Source organism: Tursiops truncatus, chromosome 18 (genome assembly GCF_011762595.2).
Source record: "Tursiops truncatus isolate mTurTru1 chromosome 18, mTurTru1.mat.Y, whole genome shotgun sequence".
Classification (NCBI taxonomy): Eukaryota; Metazoa; Chordata; class Mammalia; order Artiodactyla; family Delphinidae; genus Tursiops; species Tursiops truncatus.
This window is the reverse complement of record NC_047051.1, coordinates 9575728-9597842: the sequence shown is the minus strand read 5'-3', so window position 1 is coordinate 9597842 and position 22115 is coordinate 9575728. Positions and strand designations below refer to the sequence as shown.

Genomic DNA, 22115 nt, shown 5'->3' with positions numbered 1-22115 from the left:
TTTTGTGGTACGCGGGTCTCTCACTGTTGTGGCCTCTCCCATTGTGGAGCACAGGCTCCGGACGCGCAGGCTCAGCGGCCATGGCTCACAGGCCCAGCCGCTCCGCGGCATATGGGATCTTCCCGGACCGGGGCATGAACCTGTGTCCCCTGCATCGGCAGGTGGACTCTCAACTACTGTGCCACCAGGGAAGCCCTATAAGCTCTATTCTTGCATCCATCCCAGGCATGTCCACTCCTGCTCTATTTTCTCCATACACTGTGTTTCATTTATATATTCAGGAACATTTTAGTTAGAATAATCAAAGGAAGAAATAAACAACAGTTAATTGGGAAATGGACTAATTCTAGAGCCACAGTGACGGTCATCATAGGAGGAGATGGCTGTGATATAATTGTTCTTCCTCCAGTGACCATCAATAGAGTGGGTTTTGCCAGATCTCCTGAAGCAATTGCTACTATAAAGCTCCATGTGGAGCAGGACTATTGTCCCTCCAAATATAGACCCTCTATGTTTGAGGGCCAAGAAATCCAATGTCAGAATGAAACAATGGAAGTCTGCCCAGAAACTTCTGTAAAAAACGATCCCTTTGATAAAACTGACTAATAAAGAAACACCACAATTGCTCTTTTACCAGTAATCGTTTTAAACATTTGATTATAAATGAAAATTTTGTGGTAGCTTGTGACCAAGAAGATTCACATTTGTATGTGTGCTTCCCAAAGGGAGAGATGGTAGGTATAGTATAAGCACAGAAAGAGGGACATAAAATGTGAAGCCCTAATGCCTAGCTCAGGCTTTAGTAGATGCAGGGCCTACTGCTAAGATACAGATAGAGAGAATATATGCCAACCTTTAAACTGGGTCTGAAGCCCTCCCCAAATTGCTCATGGGTGACGAGGCCTGCCTGTGTATTTCCATAGAATCTTGTGCTTTAATACATTGTAATACTAGAGGGTACCTTAACTGTTGTTATTTGTTGTCTTCCCCATGTAGGGGAGGTCTACATCTTATTTCTTTATGCTCAGTACTTAGCATAGTGCATGGCACATAGTGGGTACTCACTAAAAATAAATAAAAAATAGTTGTTAAATTAATGAATATTCCTGTTGGTAAAAAATTTATCATCCACATGGGTATGTTTTAACTATAAGGACATATACAGCTGATTTGCTGTCTACTCCCTAAGGTGAATTTTATGTTCTTGATAAATAAGTTGTACATTTGTTTTTGTTTTTTAATTTTATTTATTTATTTTTTGGCTGCACAGCACATAGTTCCCCGACGAGGGATTGAACCTGTGCCCCCTGCATTGGAGGCACAGAGTCTTAACCACTGGACTGCCAGGGAAGTCCCAAGAAGTGGTATGTTTACTCTGTGTAAGGTGTTCTGCTAATCACTGTGGAGGATGCAGAGAATAAAAGATGTAAGACTCCACCTACCCCTAATTTTATCCCCAGGCTTGTGTGGAATGCTCCTCTTTAACTCACCCTGAATCATCATCTGTCAGTTCTTTGAGGGCTTAGTGACTGTGGTACAGGAATAGGTGCTCATTAAATGTCTGGTGAAGGAATGGATAAATGAATCTACCTGGTGCTTGTGGGCAATTTGACATCAAAAGCTTGGGGCTAACAGCTATCAGTGTAATGATGAAATACTTGAAGCTCTCATGGGCTTTTTTTGTCAGCTGATTGTGGTCAACATTCTCAACATGTAACTGCAGTAGAAGCTCCTTGAAGGCAGGATATTAACTATTTTGATCTTATTCATCATTGTATTCTCAGTCTCAGACACACTGTAGACTATCAGTAAATATTTGCTGAGTTAATGAAGTTTTGAATGTTTTGAGTCTTTGCAGAGAAAATTTGAAAAGTTAACAAATAACAGTGATAGAAAACACAGAGTCAAAGAGAAATAAAATGTTTTGGGGGGCTCACTGTAGTCAAGATCATGTCTTGTGGGGGTGCGATATTTTTATAAATAAAATTTATAAATTTTAACCATATTTTGGATAGATCTTGAAGAGACAGGTAGAGTTTCAACAGGCGTAGATGTCCAGGAGAGGACTGACTTCTCCCTTTTTTTTTTAAACTCTTATTTCAAAGTTACAGAATTCCTTGATTCAGAGACATGGAGTTTAAAAATTATACAGAATTCTTATCTTTATGTCTGCAGAGAAAATCAGTTATTTTTAAGGTGATTTTTTTTTTTAAATCACATGGAATGTTGATAAACATTTTTTTTGAGATTTAAAAGAGAGGGGTTTCAGAATTTAATCATGAAATTAATGTTAAGTACTGAAACACATTCCTGTAACGCTTTAAGCTATTTTCGTACCAATAAAAGACTTCAGCCCTTTTTTTAGAACTAAAGCCCATTAAAATCAATGAGATCTTTAAGAAAAATAATTTTACTTTTAGTGATAAATCATAGTAAAAAATATGATGCCTAAAATATTCACCTAACCATGTAAGACATCTGTGTCTCTGCAGCAAGATCAAAACCCTCAAAATTAAGGGCCTTTGGACCCTGCCTGTGTCTATAGTTAACAGATTTCACAACCTGGGCAAGTCCACAAACTCATCTTCCTTGTTGATGAAAAGAGGGGCTTATATGAGAACTGTGCCTCTCAAGCTTTAACGTGCCACTGACCACCTGCAAACCTTGTTAAAATGCAGATTCTGATTTAGTATGTCTGGGGCAGGGCCCAAGATTCTGCATTTCCAGCAAGTTCCCAGGTGATGCCCACGTTGCTGGGTTTTGACCCCACTGTGAGTATCAAAGGATTAGAAATCTTTTGCTTTCTGCTGCCCCAGGATCCTAGGTAAGGTTTCCAGCATGAAAAGTTTGTTATCAGACATAACCTGGAATTATGTATGGTTCAACTACAAAAGGCTTCTGGAAGTCCTTCTCACTGAATGTGCCCAGTGCTTGGCATTACTTTACCACTTCGACTCATAGGAATAATTTTTCCTGGCACATAGTAGGTGTCTTTGGCACATAGTAGATTCTTCTTCCTTCATTTCTCCCTGGCAAGTGCCAGATCATAGTGGTAGTTAAATACCAATACTTAATATAATATGCTTTGTGTGACTTTAGGCTCCTCTAGGAATCTGGCCAACAGTTATTGTATCATCCGTCAGTCATAAAATCTAATAATAATTTCTTGAGCCCTACTGGGTATAATGGACATAGTATAGACTGTATAATGCAAGGTATATATCATTATGCTTTATTTGCAGATGAGGATACTGAAGCTAAGAGAGATATAAGTGAAGTCTAGGGCCACCTAACCAGTAAGAGTGGCCAAGATTTGAACCTAAGTCTTGCTGGGTCCCAAGCTTTGGTCTTTCTACTATACCACACTGCCTCTCTGAGGGAGGCACAAGACTGGAAAGAGGAAGGTTCAAAGATGTGCATGGCATATTATGGGCTTCTAGAACTTTTGAATATAAGATCACTAAGAGATAATACAAAGCATCTCCAAATGAAGTACTCAGTGATTATTTCAGAAATAAGTTTTGTGGTAATGCAGATGTGAAAGGAAGCTGTGTGTGCAAGAATGGCTTGGAAAGGCTTCCCAAAGAAGGGGGCCTTTGAGTCAGGTCTTGAAAAATGATTTGGAATTGAAGGAGCAAAGAAGGGAGCATCACAGACAGTGGGGACAGAGGTAGAATCACTTTCCTTCCAAACATGAAAATTTTTAAGGCTTTTTCAGGCAATAAGAAGGGCGTCCACCATGACAGACCATTAATGCCAGACTGAAGAATTTGGATTTCATCCTTTTATCAGTGGGAGACCTCTTGATGTTTATAAATAATATGTCAGAACTATACTGTAGAAAGAATAATATATCAGAACTATACTTTAGAAGGTAACTCTGGCAACTAGGTATGTGAAAAACTAGAGCTAGAAGAGTCGGGAGGCAGCAAGATAGATGGTTAGTTTTTTCATCTGTAAAATTAGGAAAAAATACTACCTCATAGGGTTGTTTTGAGAATTAGATGAGATACAGCATGTAAAGCACTTAAAATGGTGCCTGGCCCATAGTGTTAAAAAAATGTGAGCTATCATGTCAGCTAGGTGTGAAGGCGAATTAGCCTAAATTCTGTATTTATTTACGCTCAACTTTAGAGTTAGTTCTTCCCTTAAAGAGCCTCTTAGTACAGCGTCAGGCATATTGAATGTCATCACTGCTAGGTAGTGTGACAGGTGTCATCATTATTTTCCTCTTTTGCTCTTCCTCCAGGCAGGTGTGCATCTGTGTCATCTTTTCTCTAACTTTACTGTCACAGGGCAGCACAATGACTCTCCTTTGGCTTAATGTTGCTTTGTGGCTTGTAGCAATCTTTCCTCCAATAATTCTGCCCCAGTTACTACATGAGAAGGCTTCCTGAGCATGCGCTCTGCTTGGAATGAAAGAAGGGCTGCAATTCTGAGAACAATTTTAAAATAAATGGGTGAGTCCAGGTTTTCTAAGAAAAAGAAACTCAAGGTGGAAATTCCCTGCAGAAGAATTTGACTGGGAGTGACATTTGACATATATCAGCAGCTTTGGGTTTTCATAGGTTAGTCCTGATTTTAAACCAAGACTTCACATACTGAAGTAAAAGGTATACTAGACATATTTAGTTAGAACAGAGTCCAGTCCAGAAGAGGAGAGAGAGAAAAGATATGGTGTGGGGGAGGAGGGATAAAGTAACAGTCAAGTCACCAGGTCCCCAGGCTTCATCCTCACTGAGTAGTCAGATCCCCTTCTGAAGATCACTTCATTTTCTCACATACAGAGTGAAAATACCATTTGTGTATGTGCCTTTCATCCAGCATTCCATTCTACCAAAATTTATTATCTACTCCTGTGGGCCAGGCACTAGGCTAAATGCTGTGATACAATAATGAGCAGAAATACACATAGTTCCTGCCTTCAAAGAATGTACAGACTAGGGGCATAGACAGATATTAATCAAATAATCTCCCCCCCCCCCCAAATATTATAATGCAGCTATGTCAGAAGCTACAAGGGAGAAGTACATGTGCTACATAGGGCAACAGGAAAAGTGTCCTTGAGGGAAGGAGTGTTGAGCAGTGGTTGCTTATGCCACGCTGGGGGTAACTGGTGTTATAGCCCAAGAAGAGGGAACTGCGTGTTCCATTGCCTTGGAAGGAAGGCCAGTGTCCCAGGAACACAGAGCAAGAAGGAAGATGTGACTATTGAGGCTGCAAGAGCAACTGGGGGAAAAACCAAGCCAGGCCTGGCAGGTCTTTTCAAAGGATTGTCTTAAAGGGTTGTTGCCATCATCAAGTGAAACAAAGAGCCTAGATTTATAATCCAAAATCTTTAAAAATTATACAATGCTGAACAAATGGAAGGCAATTTAATTATAATCATGAGTATTGTGCCTCTGAGTTATACTAAGAGAATTGTTCCAAATATCATTATATAGCTTACAATAAGCATTTATTCTACTCATGGAATCAAAGAACAAAATTTGGCTGTATAATGGGTCATAAAATCCTCTCCAAAGAAAAGTCTAGGCCTCCACCCGTTTGATACATATAATGTCGGTGATTTCATAGAATCATAAACTCTTAGTTTGGACCTTCCTCGCTAACCTGTGACATTTCCAATTTGGCTGATCACACTGAAACTGAGATCCTCTAAGGATGAGGACCTCCTAGCTATCAGAGGCAACTTATTCTATCTTTGTACTTTGAACCTGCTTCAAATTTCTCACTCACATTTTGGGTCAAAACCTGTAAAATAAGGGCAAGGGGGTGGGGGGATGCTAATCTCACAGTGCGCCAAGCGCTTCACATCCACAATCTAACTTAACCCTTACAAGAGCCTTATGAGGCCTAACCTCAGTTTTACAGATGAGAAAACTTAGATGCAGAAAATTGAGCTAATTTGTATTTGTCCAAACCCGTGTAGTAAATAAGTAGCAGAGCCTGACCATGAATACAAGCTGATTTGACTCCAAAGCCACAGTTCTAAGTGTTCTAGAACTATATTTTAGAGCCACTTAAAAAATATTTTGATAGTTACATCATCTTTTGAAAATCTGATGAAATCCAAAGACCTATGCTCTAAAAAGGTGAAAATATGCACAACATTTTGCAAACAGCGTCAGTTTTGGAGACTCACAGATCATAAGGAAATATACCCATGCTATTGTATTTGTTGGTTACCACATTAGCTTCATTAGGACAGAGATCACTGTCTGTCTTAATCATTGATGCATTCCCAGCACTAAGAACGTTGCCTGGCACAGAGCAGGAGCTCAAAAAATAGTTCATGAATAAAATTGATTCCAAATGCTTGGGCCCATTCACCTAATTACTTAGAGCAGGAGGATAAAAGTACAGTATGGAGGGGCTGGCTTGGTGCAAAATTCAAGAGAACCACAGAATGACTTCCAAACCCTGATTGTGGACCCCAAGGGACCTTCTGAGTCCAGAGTTGAGAAATTATAGGCCAAGTTTGTTTTGTTTTGTTTTGCTTTTTAACTTTAAAATCATTTTCTCTTCCTCTACTCTCAGAAAAGGATAATGTCTTTAATAATTTCTTTTTAAGCTAGAATTTTAAGTACACTAGTAAAAATAGCCCTTCTGAGTAAGTTTTCGGGAAGTATTTGGATAAAAGTGCATAGACCACTTTATCCGACTGCTTCCTAGTGTCACCACTATATTATTTAAATGGATTTTGCTTGTTGTTGGGGAAGTGAGAACTTTAATATGCTTATGTATATCTCTAAAGCTGAAGTAAATATCAGCTCTTGGTAAATAACTGTAAGGATATTTTATGTTATTTCTCTCAGGTTTTAAAATAGCTGAAAAGAGGGCTTCCCTGGTGGCGCAGTGGTTGAGAGTCCGCCTGCCGATGCAGGGGACACGGGTTCGTGCCCTGGTCTGGGAAGATCCCACATGCCGCAGAGCGGCTGGGCCCATGAGCCATGTCCGCTGCTCCTGCGTGTCCGGAGCCTGTGCTCTGCAACGGGAGAGGCCACAACAGTGAGAGGCCCGCGTACTGCAAAAAAAAAAAAAAAAAAAAGCTGAAAAGATAGTTTCCTATACCTAAAGATTCGGTCTGTGCAGTTGGTAGTTCTTAGCACTCCTATTGAATCTTGCCTAAAAGGCAACATTCAAGAAGTATGATACAAAATCCTTTTTCAACGAGTTTTTCTTGGTTCAGATGAACTGATAATCATATATACTTGCTTCCCTTATGTGTATACAAGATAAGTAATATATATACATATAAACCCATCTACATGAGGAAAGGGAAACCTTAAGAGATTAAAACAGTCAGTAAGTGGTAGAGCTGGGATGCTATTTGGTGCTTTGCAACAGGAGAGAAATATGATGAAAGTGGTATCCTGAGAAGCTAAACGTTCTGTGGTGTTCGGGATAGATGGTATTCAGGAGGCAGGGTTAGACAGGGACACAAGTTGGACTGTCAGAATCGTCTAGGCAAGAGGGCTGGTCCCTACATGGTGGAGGCAATAACACAAGAAGGAATGGATGTGAGAGACATTTTGAAAAGGAAATCATAGATTTTTTTGTTTGTTTTCTTTCTTGTTCTCCTTCTCTTTTGAACACTGAGGTTTTGCCTAATACTGTGGGAGTCACTGAGGAAGTTCAGGCCATGTTAGACAGTATGCAGATTTTTCTTGTCTATGTCTGCCATCTGTGAGACACAGAGGCAGCTGGAAGTAAGGTTAAGTCTGAGGCTTCTTCTCCACACCTCCTGACGTGAATCGTTGGTTAGGCTTGATCCCCTTATTATAAAAGCAATATAATTAGTCATGTGATAGAATATTTGGAAAATGGAAATTTAAAAGAAATCATCCATAATTCTACCATCCTAAAAATGGTCATAATTATTTTTTTGGTGTGTTTCCTTCTAACCTTTTCGTACTATGCATTAAAAAAAAATTTTTTTTAATTGTAATCGTAGTATATACCACACCATTTTGTGCCCTACATTTTTTTTAAAATATAAATTTATTTATTTATTTTTGGCCGTGTTGGGTCTTCGTTTCTGTACCAGGGCTTTCTCTAGTTGTCGTAAGCGGGGGCCACTCTTCATTTTGGTGCGCGGGCCTCTCACTGTCGCGGCCTCTCTTGCTGCGGAGCACAAGCTCCAGACGCGCAGGCGCAGCGGCCATGGCTCACGGGCCTAGTTGCTCCGCGGCATGTGGGATCTTCCCGGACCAGGGCACGAATCCATGTCCTATGCATTAGCAGGAGGACTCTCAACCACTGCGCCACCAGGTAAGCCCCAATGTACCCTACATTTTTTTTTTTTCTTGGCGGTACGCGGGCCTCTCACTGTTATGGCCCCTCCCGTTACGGAGCACAGGCTCCGGACGCGCAGGCTCAGCGGCCATGGCTCACGGGCCTAGCCGCTCCGTGGCATGTGGGATCTTCCCGGACCAGGGCACAAACCTGTGTCCCCTGCATCAGCAGGCGGACTCTCAACCACTGCGCCACCAGGGAAGGCCCAATGTACCCTACATGTTTTTTTTTTTTTTTTTTATTGGCGGTACGCGGGCTTCTCACTGTTGTGGCCCCTCCCGTTACGGAGCACAGGCTCCGGACGCGCAGGCTCAGCGGCCATGGCTCACGGGCCCAGCCGCTCCGCGGCACGTGGGATCTTTCCGGACCAGGGCACAAACCCGTGTCCCCTGCATCAGCAGGCGGATTCTCAACCACTGCGCCACCAGGGAAGCCCCTGTCCTACATTTTTGATTTGCAACAGTACACTGATTAACAGAATTCCGCGGGACTAGATTTTCTAAGGTAAAACGTACTGAGAAACAAGCCAAGGCCAAGGACAGCCCTTGAGACCCCCAAAGTCAGGGAATGAAAGAGGGTATTTTAAGTTAATCAAATATTGAGAGTAGCTTTTGATATGTTCAGGCCTTCTGTGCAGCAAACAAATTTTTGGTGCTTAGTATTTTCCTGTGATTGATTAGTGCTGAGTCATCTTGGTGGAGCGGCATAAGGAGAAGGTAGCCACGCCCGGCTATCTCTGTTGTACTCGGTCTGTTTAAACAGGTTTGTGTCATAAGACACAGTGTTATTATGATGTGCTCTCAGAGGTTGGCCAGAGGCGACTGTGTGCTTTGTTAAACATCAAGCTCTGGAGAAATAATAACATGAGAAATCTCAGGACAGCCTCTATATATTTGTGTACACACATATATTCTCTATCAGAAAAATACACCCCATCCTACCCCCAGAAAGGCCATACAAAACAGGCATAAAAGACAAGCAATGCCCTTTTCTTCCCTTAATTCAAAGGAGCACCAGTATAAGGAAACTTCAAGGGAAGCTACTATTGATATAGGTTTAGAAACCTGCTTTCCTTTTAAAAGTAGAATTGTACCAGGACTTACCTAGCGTAGTGGTTAAGAATCCACCTACCAATGCAGGGGACACTGGTTCGAGCCCTGGTCCGGGAAGTACCCACATGCTGTGAAGCAACTAAGCCCGTGCGCCACAACTACTGAGCCTGAGCTCTAGAGCCCATGAGCCACAACTACTGAGCCCGCATGCCAGAATTGTTGAAGCCCGGGCGCCCAGACCCCATGCTCCGCAACAAGAGAAGCCACTTCAAAGAGAAGCCCATGCACCATAAGGAAGAGTAGCCCCCTCTCGCCACAACTAGAGAAAGCCCGTGCTCAGCAACGAAGACCCATTGCAGCCAAAAATAAATAAATTAATTTTTTAAAAAGGTAGAATTGTACCAATTTTGAAAGATGATTAGACAAAGGGTAGCTTGTTTCCCAAAGCCAGAGTAGCATCTGATGGGTAGATTCAGGACTTCATACTGTTGCTGCCTTCCCCGGCAGATCCCTCTTCCTTCTGCCCAAGCCTGTAACTCCTGAATTCAGTTTGCCTCTTAGTTCTTTACCATTATCCATCATAGTCCTTCTTCTAAAAGGACTATTACCTCCAGGAAATAGCCGCAGCAGAGAGGTATCCCCTGACTTTAGAGCTTCGGTGGAGACAAAGGGACAAGAGTCAAGAGGAATATTGATGGAAAGGTGTGTCCTTCCAACTTGAGTCTTAGAATCTGAGAGTCTCTATGATGCAGCAATTTGGGATACTAATCTCTCAATAACTGGAGAAGGGTGTCTAGCATAGGAAATTACTTATGCATTTTTTTTCTCTTCATGAGCATTTCCCCCCCAATATCGTCTCTCCCTCCTTCTCTCCCAGCTCTGCATCTCACCCAGCTCTGTATCTCGCCAGCCTCAGCACTACTTTTTCTGCTGTGTGTGTGAGTCTACTCTTGTTCCGATTTAGCTGACCCTACTCTGCTCCCACAGGCACCCTCTGAGCACCTCTGTTGTAGCACCTGTAATGCAGCCCTGTAATTGTAACTACCCTCAACTTTTCCTATTATAAATCATACTGTTGAGAAGAGGAGCAGTGTCTTACTCATCTTTGTACATTTGGTGCCTAGCACGAAATATACCTTAGAAATATTTCACTATGAAAGGGTGAAAGAAGCTGTAACATGAGTTAATTAGTGGCTTTGTTTCTATTTATGACAAGATACCAGCAAAAAATCATATTTTAATTATACCAGAAGCACCTTTGGTCAAATCATTCTTCCCAACCTAAAAGAGGTTCCTCCTCTTGTTGCCCAGCCATAAGCACTGAAATTTGTCTTCCCAATCACCTCCAAGTTCCATTGATACCCATATCTAGGGCTCTAGAGAACTATGTTGCTACCTTCTCAAATTCTTAGTGCTTCTCTCTGTATGGGATGTGTTCTAATGTCATTCCTCCTCCTGGCACCACTTTCAGTTCTTTAAAATATAGATTAGTGGTCTTATGTTAGGAATAAAGAGGGAAAATAGTCTATCATATTCTTAGTGTACTGAGCTGAATTTATCCAAGAAGGCATATGTGGTTTAACTATATAAACAGTGTGATTGCATTATTAATCCTGCAGTCTTATTCCTCTTCAGTTTGTGGGCCATGGTTATTACCAAACTTTACTTAGTACATAACTGTTGCATGACACCAGGTGGGAAGCAATTATATATAAAAGTGGACACTGGATCCAGGGCAGCAGGTCATTGTACAATTTTTTTTTTTCTTTTCTTTTTTTTTTTTTTTTTTGTGGTGAAAATACAGCATTTATTGCAGGGCACCAATCAAGGAGAATGGGTGGGTCATGCTCAAAAGACCTGACCTCCTTTGTGTTCAGGTTTCAGGGAAGGGTTTTTAAAGGCAACATTAGAAGTGAGGGTTGCAGAGTGCCTGATCAGCTCATGGACATTCTTCTGATTGATTGGTGATGAGGTAACAGGATGATATTTTAGGAATCTCAGTTATCAACCTTCTGGTTTCAGCATACCATCTTAATAATGGTGTGCCTTTCAATGGGCAGTCTCAAATGTTTACAAAACAGATACTTTGGAGCATCAAAAGAATTTCCCAAAGGATTCATCATAGGATTTCTTTAATGAGCAAGTTTCCCTTTCATATCCAAATTACAATTTGAGTCAACATAAAGAAAATATATTCACTGTTGTTCAAGACAGAGAAGGAGATTATAGAATCAAATCTGATGCAGATGAAGATAAGCCTCTAATAAGTCTCTAAGAACAGACAAATTCCACCTAAGGGACTGAAAGATCCTGTCTAATAATCTAAGCAATTCTTTAAAAAAAAAAGAAAAGAAACACCCCAAGTTAGCAATTACATGTATTTTCGATCAGGGCAAAAATATATAGGTTCTAGAAATACCAGACAATAAATTAATTTAAATCTCCCGGAAAATTTTTTAAAGAATTATTAAAAGATGTTTATGAGCATGAAGAAATAGAGGTGGTTGATAACCCAGATGCAGAATGGGTCCATGAAGAACACTTGGCCCAATGGTGTTCAACTTTTTAATTGAAGGCACAACAGGCATGCTTAAAAATTTGAGGCTGATTCAAAGCTAAGGAAGATAGATTAATTTTTTTATGCCCTTCAGCCTCTCTCTGTGGAGAAAGGGTTGCTCATTTCCTCCAGGCTCCCTATTTTCACAAGGGACTTGTGAAAATTAAATTGTCCTCTGTTTGATGCTCAAAGCATATACTTTTGCCCCTAAACAACAAAGCAAAGTATGTGCATTTCAGGCTCCTTTTGGAGGAAAAAACCTTGAATCATCTGCTGTCCAGTCCTTATCCAATCCAAGTTGTTGTAGCAACAGCATATTGCCTAACATATATGCATTCACTCCTCTAGACATTCTAAATCTTATCCTTGGAAAAATTCAGATCATCGTTTATTCAATTTTTTACTCAATCATTTATTCAATCAACTGCTATTGATTTCCTCCTATGTGCCAGGCCTTGTGGTGGGCACATAGGATGTGCATGAAATAAACCTGGTCCAGACACGACAGTCTACTGGGAAGGTAAGGCAACGTATAGGTTAACGAGCAAATAAATAGGTAATTACAAATTTAGAAAGTGCTATAGAGCCAACACATGGGGTGCTGCTTCCGCTTAGGTAAAGTGAACAGGATGGCCCATCTGAGACTGCATGACTTAAGATGATGCTTGAAAGCTGAGAAGGAGCCAGCTATGGGAAGGGCTCCGTGAAGAGCATTCCAGGCTGAGGAGTAGCACGTAGAAAGAAGACGCTAAGGCAGCCAGGTCTAGAGAAAGCTAGTGGGGAGACTGTGATGAGGTGGGAGTGGTGAGCTGGGAATAGAGCACGCAGGACCCCGTGGGCCAAGTAAGAAGTCTGGATTTTTTTCCAGGTGCAATAGAAAACTTGGAGTATTTTAATCAGGGAAGTGATACGATTCAACACATAGGTTAAAAGATCACAGAGACTAGCACACTCAAACCATGTTTTCTGAGGTGCCCTCCTAGAATTAATTTTCCTATATAGTGCTTTGTTATCATACTATTACGGACACTGAAGTGTCAGTTAAGAAACCATGGACTAAGGTTTGTTACCATATCCAATATCACTGAGGATGCTGATTCTTTGTGAGGACCCAGGAAAATTTTCCCTGGGGGTCTCAATATCTGGTGATGTGTGTTTATATTGAATCACTGCTTTGTTTTTATCTTATGAATATGTTAAATCTCATAACTGATCTTGTTTCCCTTTTGGCTTGTCTGTTAGGAATCTTAAGCCACATTTTCAGCCACCTCCTGCAAATATACAGGGTTGTGTGGCTTGTATGTCTGTGAACTTGGCTTTCTTATGTTTCCACCTTTCCTTTACCTTTTTCCAAACACACTTAACTGTTTCTTTTATACTTTTATAATGGAGGTATTTTCATTAGCTACCTTAAAGAACAAGGCAGAATTAAATAGTTGGAGGAGAAAATCAGGAATTAAAAATATCTTAATAAATTTAAAGACCTGTTCTTAAGTTTGAAAGTTCATTTGTTAAGTACAGGATAGAGAACACTCATTTAACACAGATTTTATGAAGACACAGAAACACCACTTAGACTGACTCTAACACAGTCTGAGGTGATGGAGATAGCCTCCCACACAGCACTTAACATTGGTGTAATGGTGAGTTTTCTTTCTGTTTGCCCTGGCAGACTGTCCCTTGAGGCAAGGACCACATCGCATTCACCATTATATCTTTCATACTTACTGCAGTGCTGTGCAGGCATTCAATTACTTAATTCAAATTAATACCATGCTGAATTAATGATAGAGTAAATATAGATTAAAAAAATAAAAGCTCTCATTATCTCAGACTGGATCAGCAAGAGTGCAATCCCTTGAGTTCAGGAGGTACCCACACACTATGCCATATACTACTGTGCTTGGCCATATCTAGAGCTCTAAGTTTAGGGTAGGAGCAATATTTTTAAAGAGATACTGACAGACTGGAGCAGATCCAAAAGACAGCAGTCAGTTTGCTGAATAGTTAGAAGATGTGTGGTTTGATGGAAAGGAATGTTTAGCATGTGAAAGCAGATTCTTATAAGGGACAGGTTGGCCTTCTAAAAATGTCTGAAGAACAGGCATATGGAAGAAGGAATAGATTTGTCCTAATTCCAGATGACAGAATTAGAGCCAATGGATGGAAATTATAAGGAAAAACTTTCTTAAACATCTTGTAGTCCTCAGTGAGATAATATCCTTCACATATGTTGGGTAAAGCATTCATTAATTGATCTGACCGTGACTTGTATAATAGGTGAGTGGTTGGATTAGAAGATGTTTAATATCCTTTTCAAATCCAAGATGTAAAAACTTTATGCCCATAGTAGTTGCAATGAACAAATGGATTGCTTATTAGCATGTAACAAGCTAATCTAATTGATGTGCCACGTAACCACTATTTACAGGTATTAACATGACTGTTAATACTAAAGGTTTTGCGTTAGTCATGAAAATGTTTCCAAAGGCAATAGGTTTTGACAGGGTGAGAGAGTAGGAAATCACACAGTTGCAGATCTTTGAAACAACTTATAAAAGTGAAAGAATTTTGGTTTGGCTGCAATGGATGGGTATGGGCAAAGAGCCCAGGACAAGTCAGACCAGATCGCTGGCCATAGGAACTGGAGCTGATGGTTGGCTATGGTCCCCAGGGGATGGAATGAGGGCAGAGAATGTGCTCGTAGAGGCCTGCAAAGGTGAAGTTAACTAAAGAGAGTAGCGAGGGCTGAGAGGCAAAAAAACAAAATCTATTACCACTCACAAGTCTTTGCAGTAGGATCTGGACTCCAAGTGGGAGACACGGCCTAGAGGTGGAGAAACTGAGTCAGAAGAGAATCCACTCTGAAACCTTTTGTGGAGGGTCCTGGTCACGGCTGCGAATGTTAGTATTTTTGGCTGGCCTGCATTGGTCCTTGGGCATGTGGTATATGTATGTTGAAAAGGTTTATTGACAAAGAGCGGAGCACATACATCGCGAACCAATTAGTAGAGATTCTCAAAATGAGCTTCAGAGCCCACAGGAAGGCTTTGACATTAACCCACAACCTTTGGATTCAAGTAATTTAAAAGCAGCCCTCCAGATCGGTTCTGCTTTTTTTCTACTGACCACTTGTATCTCAAACATTTTCCTACTTGGCAGAACTACCTTGGCTCCCTCTGCACAGGCTGACGAGGAGGCTGGAATGTGTGTGAAGGAATAGAAGCAGCAGCAGACAGATGAAAGCACAGTGAGCCATTCCTGGCTTCTGTAAAAGCGCTCCTCGCTTTCTGCCATGTGTACACAAAATTCCATTGAGCGCTAATCTGGGATCATCTATCAAAAGACTTAAAATTTTTAAATACCAAAAGTTTTGTTTAGAGGTCAAATTTCGGAGTTTTGACTGTATTTGGAGTGTGTGCATTGGGAAGAAATGCCACAGAGGAGGCCAGGCAGTACACAGAGTTAGCCTTGAGGATGAGCAGAAAGCAGAGGACAAACAGTCTACCCTTCAAAAAAGGAGTTGTTAAGCAAAGAGATGGTCAGGTTGCCTCTTCACTTCAGTATTGGGGAAGGGATGGGTGGGTCTCCAGTTCTTGGTCTTTTACTCCAGAGAGGGCCCATGGTTCTCACTGGTTAGTTAAAGGCTCTGGGCTATGTACCTTACTCTAAAGACACCTCGATCTCAACCACCACAAGAATTTAGTCATCCTATACCTATATTTCCACCCCGCTATCACATACAATTAAATAGGATTAAGATGATTTTCAGTACATTCTTCCGAAAATTTTCTCCCTTATCCAATTTCCCCAGCACGCTTTTAGTGCCACAGTTTTTCCTTCCCTGTCCCTCGTGTGTAACAGTGGAAAGAGTTAAAATATCATCAGCTCGGAGATACACAGAGACTCTACACTTGGTTGTTATATGACCTGGGACATTGCTTCACCTCTGGGAGTCTTAATTTCCTTTTCCACAAAATAGGATAGCACAAAGGGTTGCCGTGGAGATTAATTAAAGGCATGAAATGTAAATAGCATAAGGCTTAGCACTCAGTAGGTGCTTAGCACTGTCAGCCACCCTCCCTTTTCCATTCCCCCTGTTCACTGTTCTTGTTGGCTCCCAATATTCATCTGTTTATCCCATCCCTGAAATAGTCTGAGTGAAGATTCTTCTTGATGACCAAATTAGGAGAGAGGAAAAGTAGTTGAAAACTAAAAACTAGTACTATCCATTTTTCTCATTTTTGAAGGAACTGGAATGGAGGAAATCCAGCATCTTGGGTTTTCAGCACTCCCTCCCTCTCTCTGGTTCCTTTGGTCCTCACTCACTCACCAGTCAAGAGCAAGAGCTCTCTCCACGAGATGCATGGAGGACATTTCAGCCCAGGGAAGATTGTCAGCAGTTTCTTGATTTTACATTTACAACAAGCAGAACAGAACTGCCCACCCAGTGGTGATTCTTCTAACACTGGGACCAAATGATGAAAACAATTCATTGAAAGGGCTCAGATCTCATAGCAATACATTAGCATCAAACAAGGCGATAATGATGCTAATGAGAAAATAATGTTACCTATCTGCTTTAAATATGGTATTTTGGACACAAAGTGGCAAAACCACGGTGAGTAGTTGCATGGGTTTATAGATACTACTACCTTAACCATAAAAAATAAGTTGGACATGACACAGGGAAGACAAAGATGTTGATACATGATCCTTCGTAGATCCCTTTATTAAAAATCAGACTGATTTTTAGAAAAATTGGGCTTTACGCTAAGCTTTCTTTTAATTAGGAAATTCAAATTCTTCTTTTTTCTCCCTAATTTACATTCAATTCTTGTTCTTCATTGCCATCTCCTATGAAATACTATGTTTCATGTTGTTGTATCTGCTTATATATATCAAAGAATACATATTTACGATCTTGATGTTTTCAGAACAAAACACCTCAGGACTTTCAACATGTTCATGTATTCATTATTATGCAAAAAGGAGGCATGGTGAATTTTCTTTTTTTTTTTTTTAAATAGTACCTGGCCAGGATACAGTGCAGTGCTTCTCAGGAAGAATCGTTCCATTTACTTTTAAAATGCAGCCAAGTCAGTGTTAAACTCCAGGGTTGGCACTGGGAATGGTCAGTCTTTCTTTAAGTGTTATCCACAGCTAAAAAGCAACTACATATCATTTCCTGCCTTTTCCTTCCCTTTGCTTGGTTTCCCAGCACATATGCAAAGTTCCCAAGTCCCATGATCCGCTCTTCTTTCTCTCTCTACACTTCTTCTACACTCTTCCACTGAAAAGTGATAACTGTCAGGTGTTTACGGCAGGGACGTCCCCAACACTGGACTATCAAACTGAAAGCATGTACACAAGGTGGCTGACATCAGCATCTCCATCAGATGGCAGCCAGTGCTGGATCTGAGCTTGGGGATTGGACCTCACAAGCATCTAATACTGCAGTGGAGTGCTAAGCCTGTCTGCCATTCATGCCCAGGCTTCTGGCATACCAGAGTCGCTAGATCTTAGATCCCTTTCACCATCCACAAAAGATCCCCTGGAATAGAAAAACTCTGATCAAATCCTAAATAAAAATGAAAAAGGAACACCCCTTTCCTTTCCTGCATCAACGCTGACTTGAAAACCTGACCCTTACTTACTCTTGCATAATTATCGGAAGAGGCTCACAATTGCCATGAGCGAGAGTACATTCCAGTGTAGGCCCTAGGGATCTTTATTAACGTGCTCATTTACCTAGTAAGATATTTACACGAAATGAGCTGCTTCTCAGAATTGCGAAGTTCCCGCAGGGAAAGATGTTAGGACTGACCACCGTTAGCCACAGCAGCAAGAATCGAGGACCTAATTTAAGTCCTGTTGAACTTTCAATTGAAAGTTTTTTATTATTAGGATTCCAAATCCCAGGCCAGGCTATGTTTCAGTTTGAGACAGCCAAATATAAGAACAACTTGGCCTTATGCCTCTTTTCAAAGAACTTTATTCCCTCAGCCCCAGGTTCAGAATTTGATAACATGTTTTCTATGGACTTTTTTCCTCTTTACATCAAACAATGTTAAAGAGAAAAAATAGGGGAAAAATGCTAATTACCCCCATATGTATACTCGGATATGGCCAAGTGGAATTACTCACGTTTTCCTTAAACACACACTGTGGTTCCCCATCTCCACACATGTGGGCACAGACCCTCCTGCAAAGCCCTCCTCAGTCTCTGCCTGTCAGAATCCCACCCATTTTTTTAAAGCCCACCCAAATGTCTCTTCCTCTGTGTGGCCTGCTCTCGTCACCCCAGTCAAAAATAATATTGCTTCCTCTAATATTGCTCTTGTGTCTTTCTTGAGGCCCCTTTCACATAAGGCCTGTGTTATGTGCTTTTGCATAACTTCTCTATTGATCCCAGGCAGCTTGGCAACATCAGCATTGCATGGATCTGCATCTTTACAGTGATTCCTGGCAGTGTCTTAAATGTGAGAGGTACTTCAAAAGTACTTTACTTCTGGGTGATTAAAAATTGGAGAGGTGGAAAATTTAAAGGGGTAGATACTTAACAAATACACGTGTGCTCTTGCCTCTGCCAGTCTCATCTGTGAGAGCTCTCAGCTTCCCATGCAGAAGGGGCCTGGAGCGTATTTACTCAGGGCCTTAAAGCACTTGAAGTTCACTTTTCACTGGAAGAGCTTTATTTATTTCTTTGTAATGAAGGGTGGTAATTTATCCTAAGCTGTTTATGCTTATTTGAAATAGTTTTTCACTTGTTTCTCACATCCATCTTTTAGCTGCCTTGGAGAAGGCGAGTGTGCTGTCTCTAACCCTTACAACCAGAAAGATTGATTTCCTATGCCCAGGGCTTATTTTTCTTCTGCTGCCTTTCCTCTTCCCTCTCTCTTTTCCTTTGAACTCTTTCAGTGAGTGCTGCTTCTCGGGGCTTAGTCAGCTCAGAGGCAGGGCAGTACTCACATTGCCTTCCCGCATTGTGTGGGGATCAGAGAGGCTGGACCTGCCTCTCTCCGGGGCTTGGGGCCGACTGTGGACCGTCCCATCTCCTGTCTTCCTCTGATTGGCTCTGCGAGGTCACGTGAGGCCGGGGGTTGGAATTCTGAGTTGTGGCTTTTGGCACTCCTTTTTCTTTTTAAAAATCACTGGGTCTGCTGAGCTCTGCTGGGCTGTATGCCTCGCTCTGTAACTGAGACTGAAGGCAGACGGAAACAGCCACAGGGCAGACTGAGGGCAAAAGAAAATCTGCCGGGATGTTCAGTCAGGGACCCAGGACCCCAGCTTCAGGTTGCTACTATCTAAATGCCATGACACCTGAGGGCCAGGAGATGTATTTGCGATTTGATCAGACTGCGAGACGCTCTCCTTACAGGATGAGCCGGATTCTAGCACGCCATCAGCTAGTGACTAAAATTCAACAAGGTGAGTCGCCGGTAGTGGAAGGCTGTTGCTAATTCTGATTTCTGTTGGCTCTCTTTCATGCTAACCCAGTTTTTAAAATTATTGTTTTCACTTTACAACATACGGATTTCTATGCCAAGCTGCGCATACCTTTCAGAAATAACTTAAGGCTGCAGTTTCAAGCAAACAGTGACAGCACTTAGCTGCCACATAACTCAACATAAAGTCCACAAAAAACTTCACGGTAGGACAGTGAATCATAAATTTCCAAGACTTATGTGTCTCTACAGAATAAATGAGACAGGTTTCCTCAGTATGTATTTTAGGAGCTTTTCATTTTTAAACGTGACAAGTTCCACACACTCTGTCACATTTAAAACTTGGACACTTGTTTATTTAATTAGGAGAGGGTGGGAAACTGACTTCCAGCCTGCCTAGATTCTTTAGAACACTCTTAGTGACAGGAGAAAGTTAAAATTCTATTCTTAAGGGCCTTGGGCTGACAACCAGTGTCACATTCTCTGCCTATTTGTACGTTTATGTCAGCAGTTGCCACTGATTTGTTGATACTGTTTTTCTGGTAAAGGATAAGTGTCTGCTAATGTCAAAGCAAATCTTGTGACAGAAGCACCAGCTTTATAAGGCAGAGAGGAGAGGATATTGATTACAAGTTGTTACGTGTTCCTTTTTATTCTCAGGGGGGAAAAAAATCACTAAAACTCATCATTCTCCAAAAATTGTTTAAAACATGCGCTTTATCTTAGGATAGGTTTGTAGAAAGTAGAAAGGTGAACTTTCCTAAGAAACTTCTGTTGCCCATTTAAAAGACACACACACATACTACACATGTACAATAAGTTTATGAAGTTTATAATCACCCCCTCCCAGACTTCTAAATAACTAAATTATTATATTGGTGATACATAAGTTGACCAGGATATTCTAGAGCCATTATAAAAGTACAATTTCCACTTAAATAAATAAGTTTAAGATTATATTGAATTTTAGAGGGGAAGTTGGGGTTTGTAATCATGAAAATCTTATTGTAATGTTTCCAAAAGGAACAATATGTATTCTAGTGAGCAGCATTTGATGAGATTGTTTCCTTGGAAATTAGGATTTGTTTTTAAAGGTTCAGGAACTGGTTATGTGTGAAGGATACTGGTCCTACATACCGGTCTGATTTCAGGAAGGATATTATGTCATTCCATAAACTCTGTGTGCATGTCTTGATTGAATAGAAACAAAAGTAATTATTTCCCTGTGGCTTGATTTAAAAATACACTAGGCTTATAATAAAACCAGCTCCATTTTAGTTTTAGAGATTTCTGACAATGGTGCTTTACCAGACGTCATCGTCATTATGGACATAGGGGCTCAATAAATGTTTGGTGATGATTTGTAGTCTGCACTCTGAATGTTCCTCAGCATGCTTATGAAGTATATTATGTTAGAAACATTGCATACAAATAGTTTGAAATATCTTTGTAAATCTCCTTAAATGAATTTGCAGTGATAGATTTCATTAAAAAGTATATTCTTTCTGGAATGAAGATTGTTTTTCCATCGAGGACTTGAAGTTATGAACACATGCATGATCATTGAAAATGTATTCTGTGTCTGTGTTTCATTTTGCCTAATTAGAAAATTTGAGCATACTCACTTTTTTTAATACTGGGCAATGGAATGTTTGAAGCTAATGAATGCCTAAAAATTAAGTGACAGTTAGGATCATAGGGAAGCATGAAAGAATTCCAACAATCCAGTGGTTAGGAACTCATTATTTGTTAATAATGAGTTAATAATACAATGCACGATTGTGTCGTAAGACATTGAGAAAGCAGAAGCAAAATGATTTTACTGGGTTTACCGTATGAGTAGATTGGTTTACTGTAATAGAGAATAACAGTGTATCACGCACTGCTCAGAGCACTTTATATATATTCCAATTTATTTTATCCTCAAAAAATAAATTCTTGTAGGTAAGTACTATTATTATACCCATTTTACAGGTGAGAAAACAGAAGTACATAGAGTTCAAATAACCTCTCCAAAGTTACATAGTAGGAGCTGGTATTTGAATGTATCTTAACTAGAGACCATGCTCAATAATACTCCAAACCATTTTTTAGTTTTTATAATGAGTGTTAAACTACTGAACCTATGGTTGATTTCTGGATTATATAATATTTCAATCTTTTCTACTCAGGGTACAGCAATGAACCATGTTACAGAATCACTGTGAGATTTCCAATCAGGTCTTATATCTCTAGTGGAAGCAAACTGCTGTGTTTTACCTTCCTTGAGCAGTTAGTACCCAATAGTACACAATGTCAGGTTATTATACTAATGGCCCATAATCATTCAGTTAAAGTTTATCAAGTGCATATTAAATTAATAACACCGATATTTTTTGTAACTCACATACTGGTATCTTGAAATGACAGCCACATCATTAAGATTGTTTACTCTGCTATAGATCTTTCAAGGAAGATTTAGCATTATATAAATATAATTTGGGATCAACACTTACAGTCTTTCATGGCTGTTGGGAACAGTGCAAACAAGAGTAAGTTGCTCCTCAGTGACCTCATTACAGTGAGATAATCATTGAATGGCACAGACATGATTCAACAGCAGATCCACTCATGAGAGGGAAAAACAGGGAAGAGAAATAAAGGAATCTTTGATGATACATAGGATCAGAATTAGTTGCTCAAACTCAGGATGAATCTAAACTTGCTTCTCATAGGGTATGCTCCAAAATACACATGCATCATTTATCTAGCCGTCTTCTT

General features: G+C 40.5%; 1 protein-coding gene across 4 annotated transcripts in view; it reads left to right on the top strand.

Annotated features, from left to right (window-relative positions):
- The window catches only part of STARD13 (StAR related lipid transfer domain containing 13), a 221572-nt gene that overhangs the window by 31643 nt on the left and 167814 nt on the right, over window positions 1-22115 (top strand). Inside the window, exon 1 of one of the 4 annotated variants that reach the window (XM_019936762.3) lies at window positions 19049-19338. The exons of 2 other annotated variants lie outside the window; for them this stretch is intronic. In XM_019936762.3, coding sequence (XP_019792321.1) covers window positions 19170-19338 — 169 coding nt within the window. In that variant the 5' untranslated portion in view covers window positions 19049-19169. Of the gene's footprint in view, window positions 1-19048; window positions 19339-22115 lie in introns of those variants that run through there. One more of the 4 variants, XM_073795037.1, reaches the window with a different exon arrangement.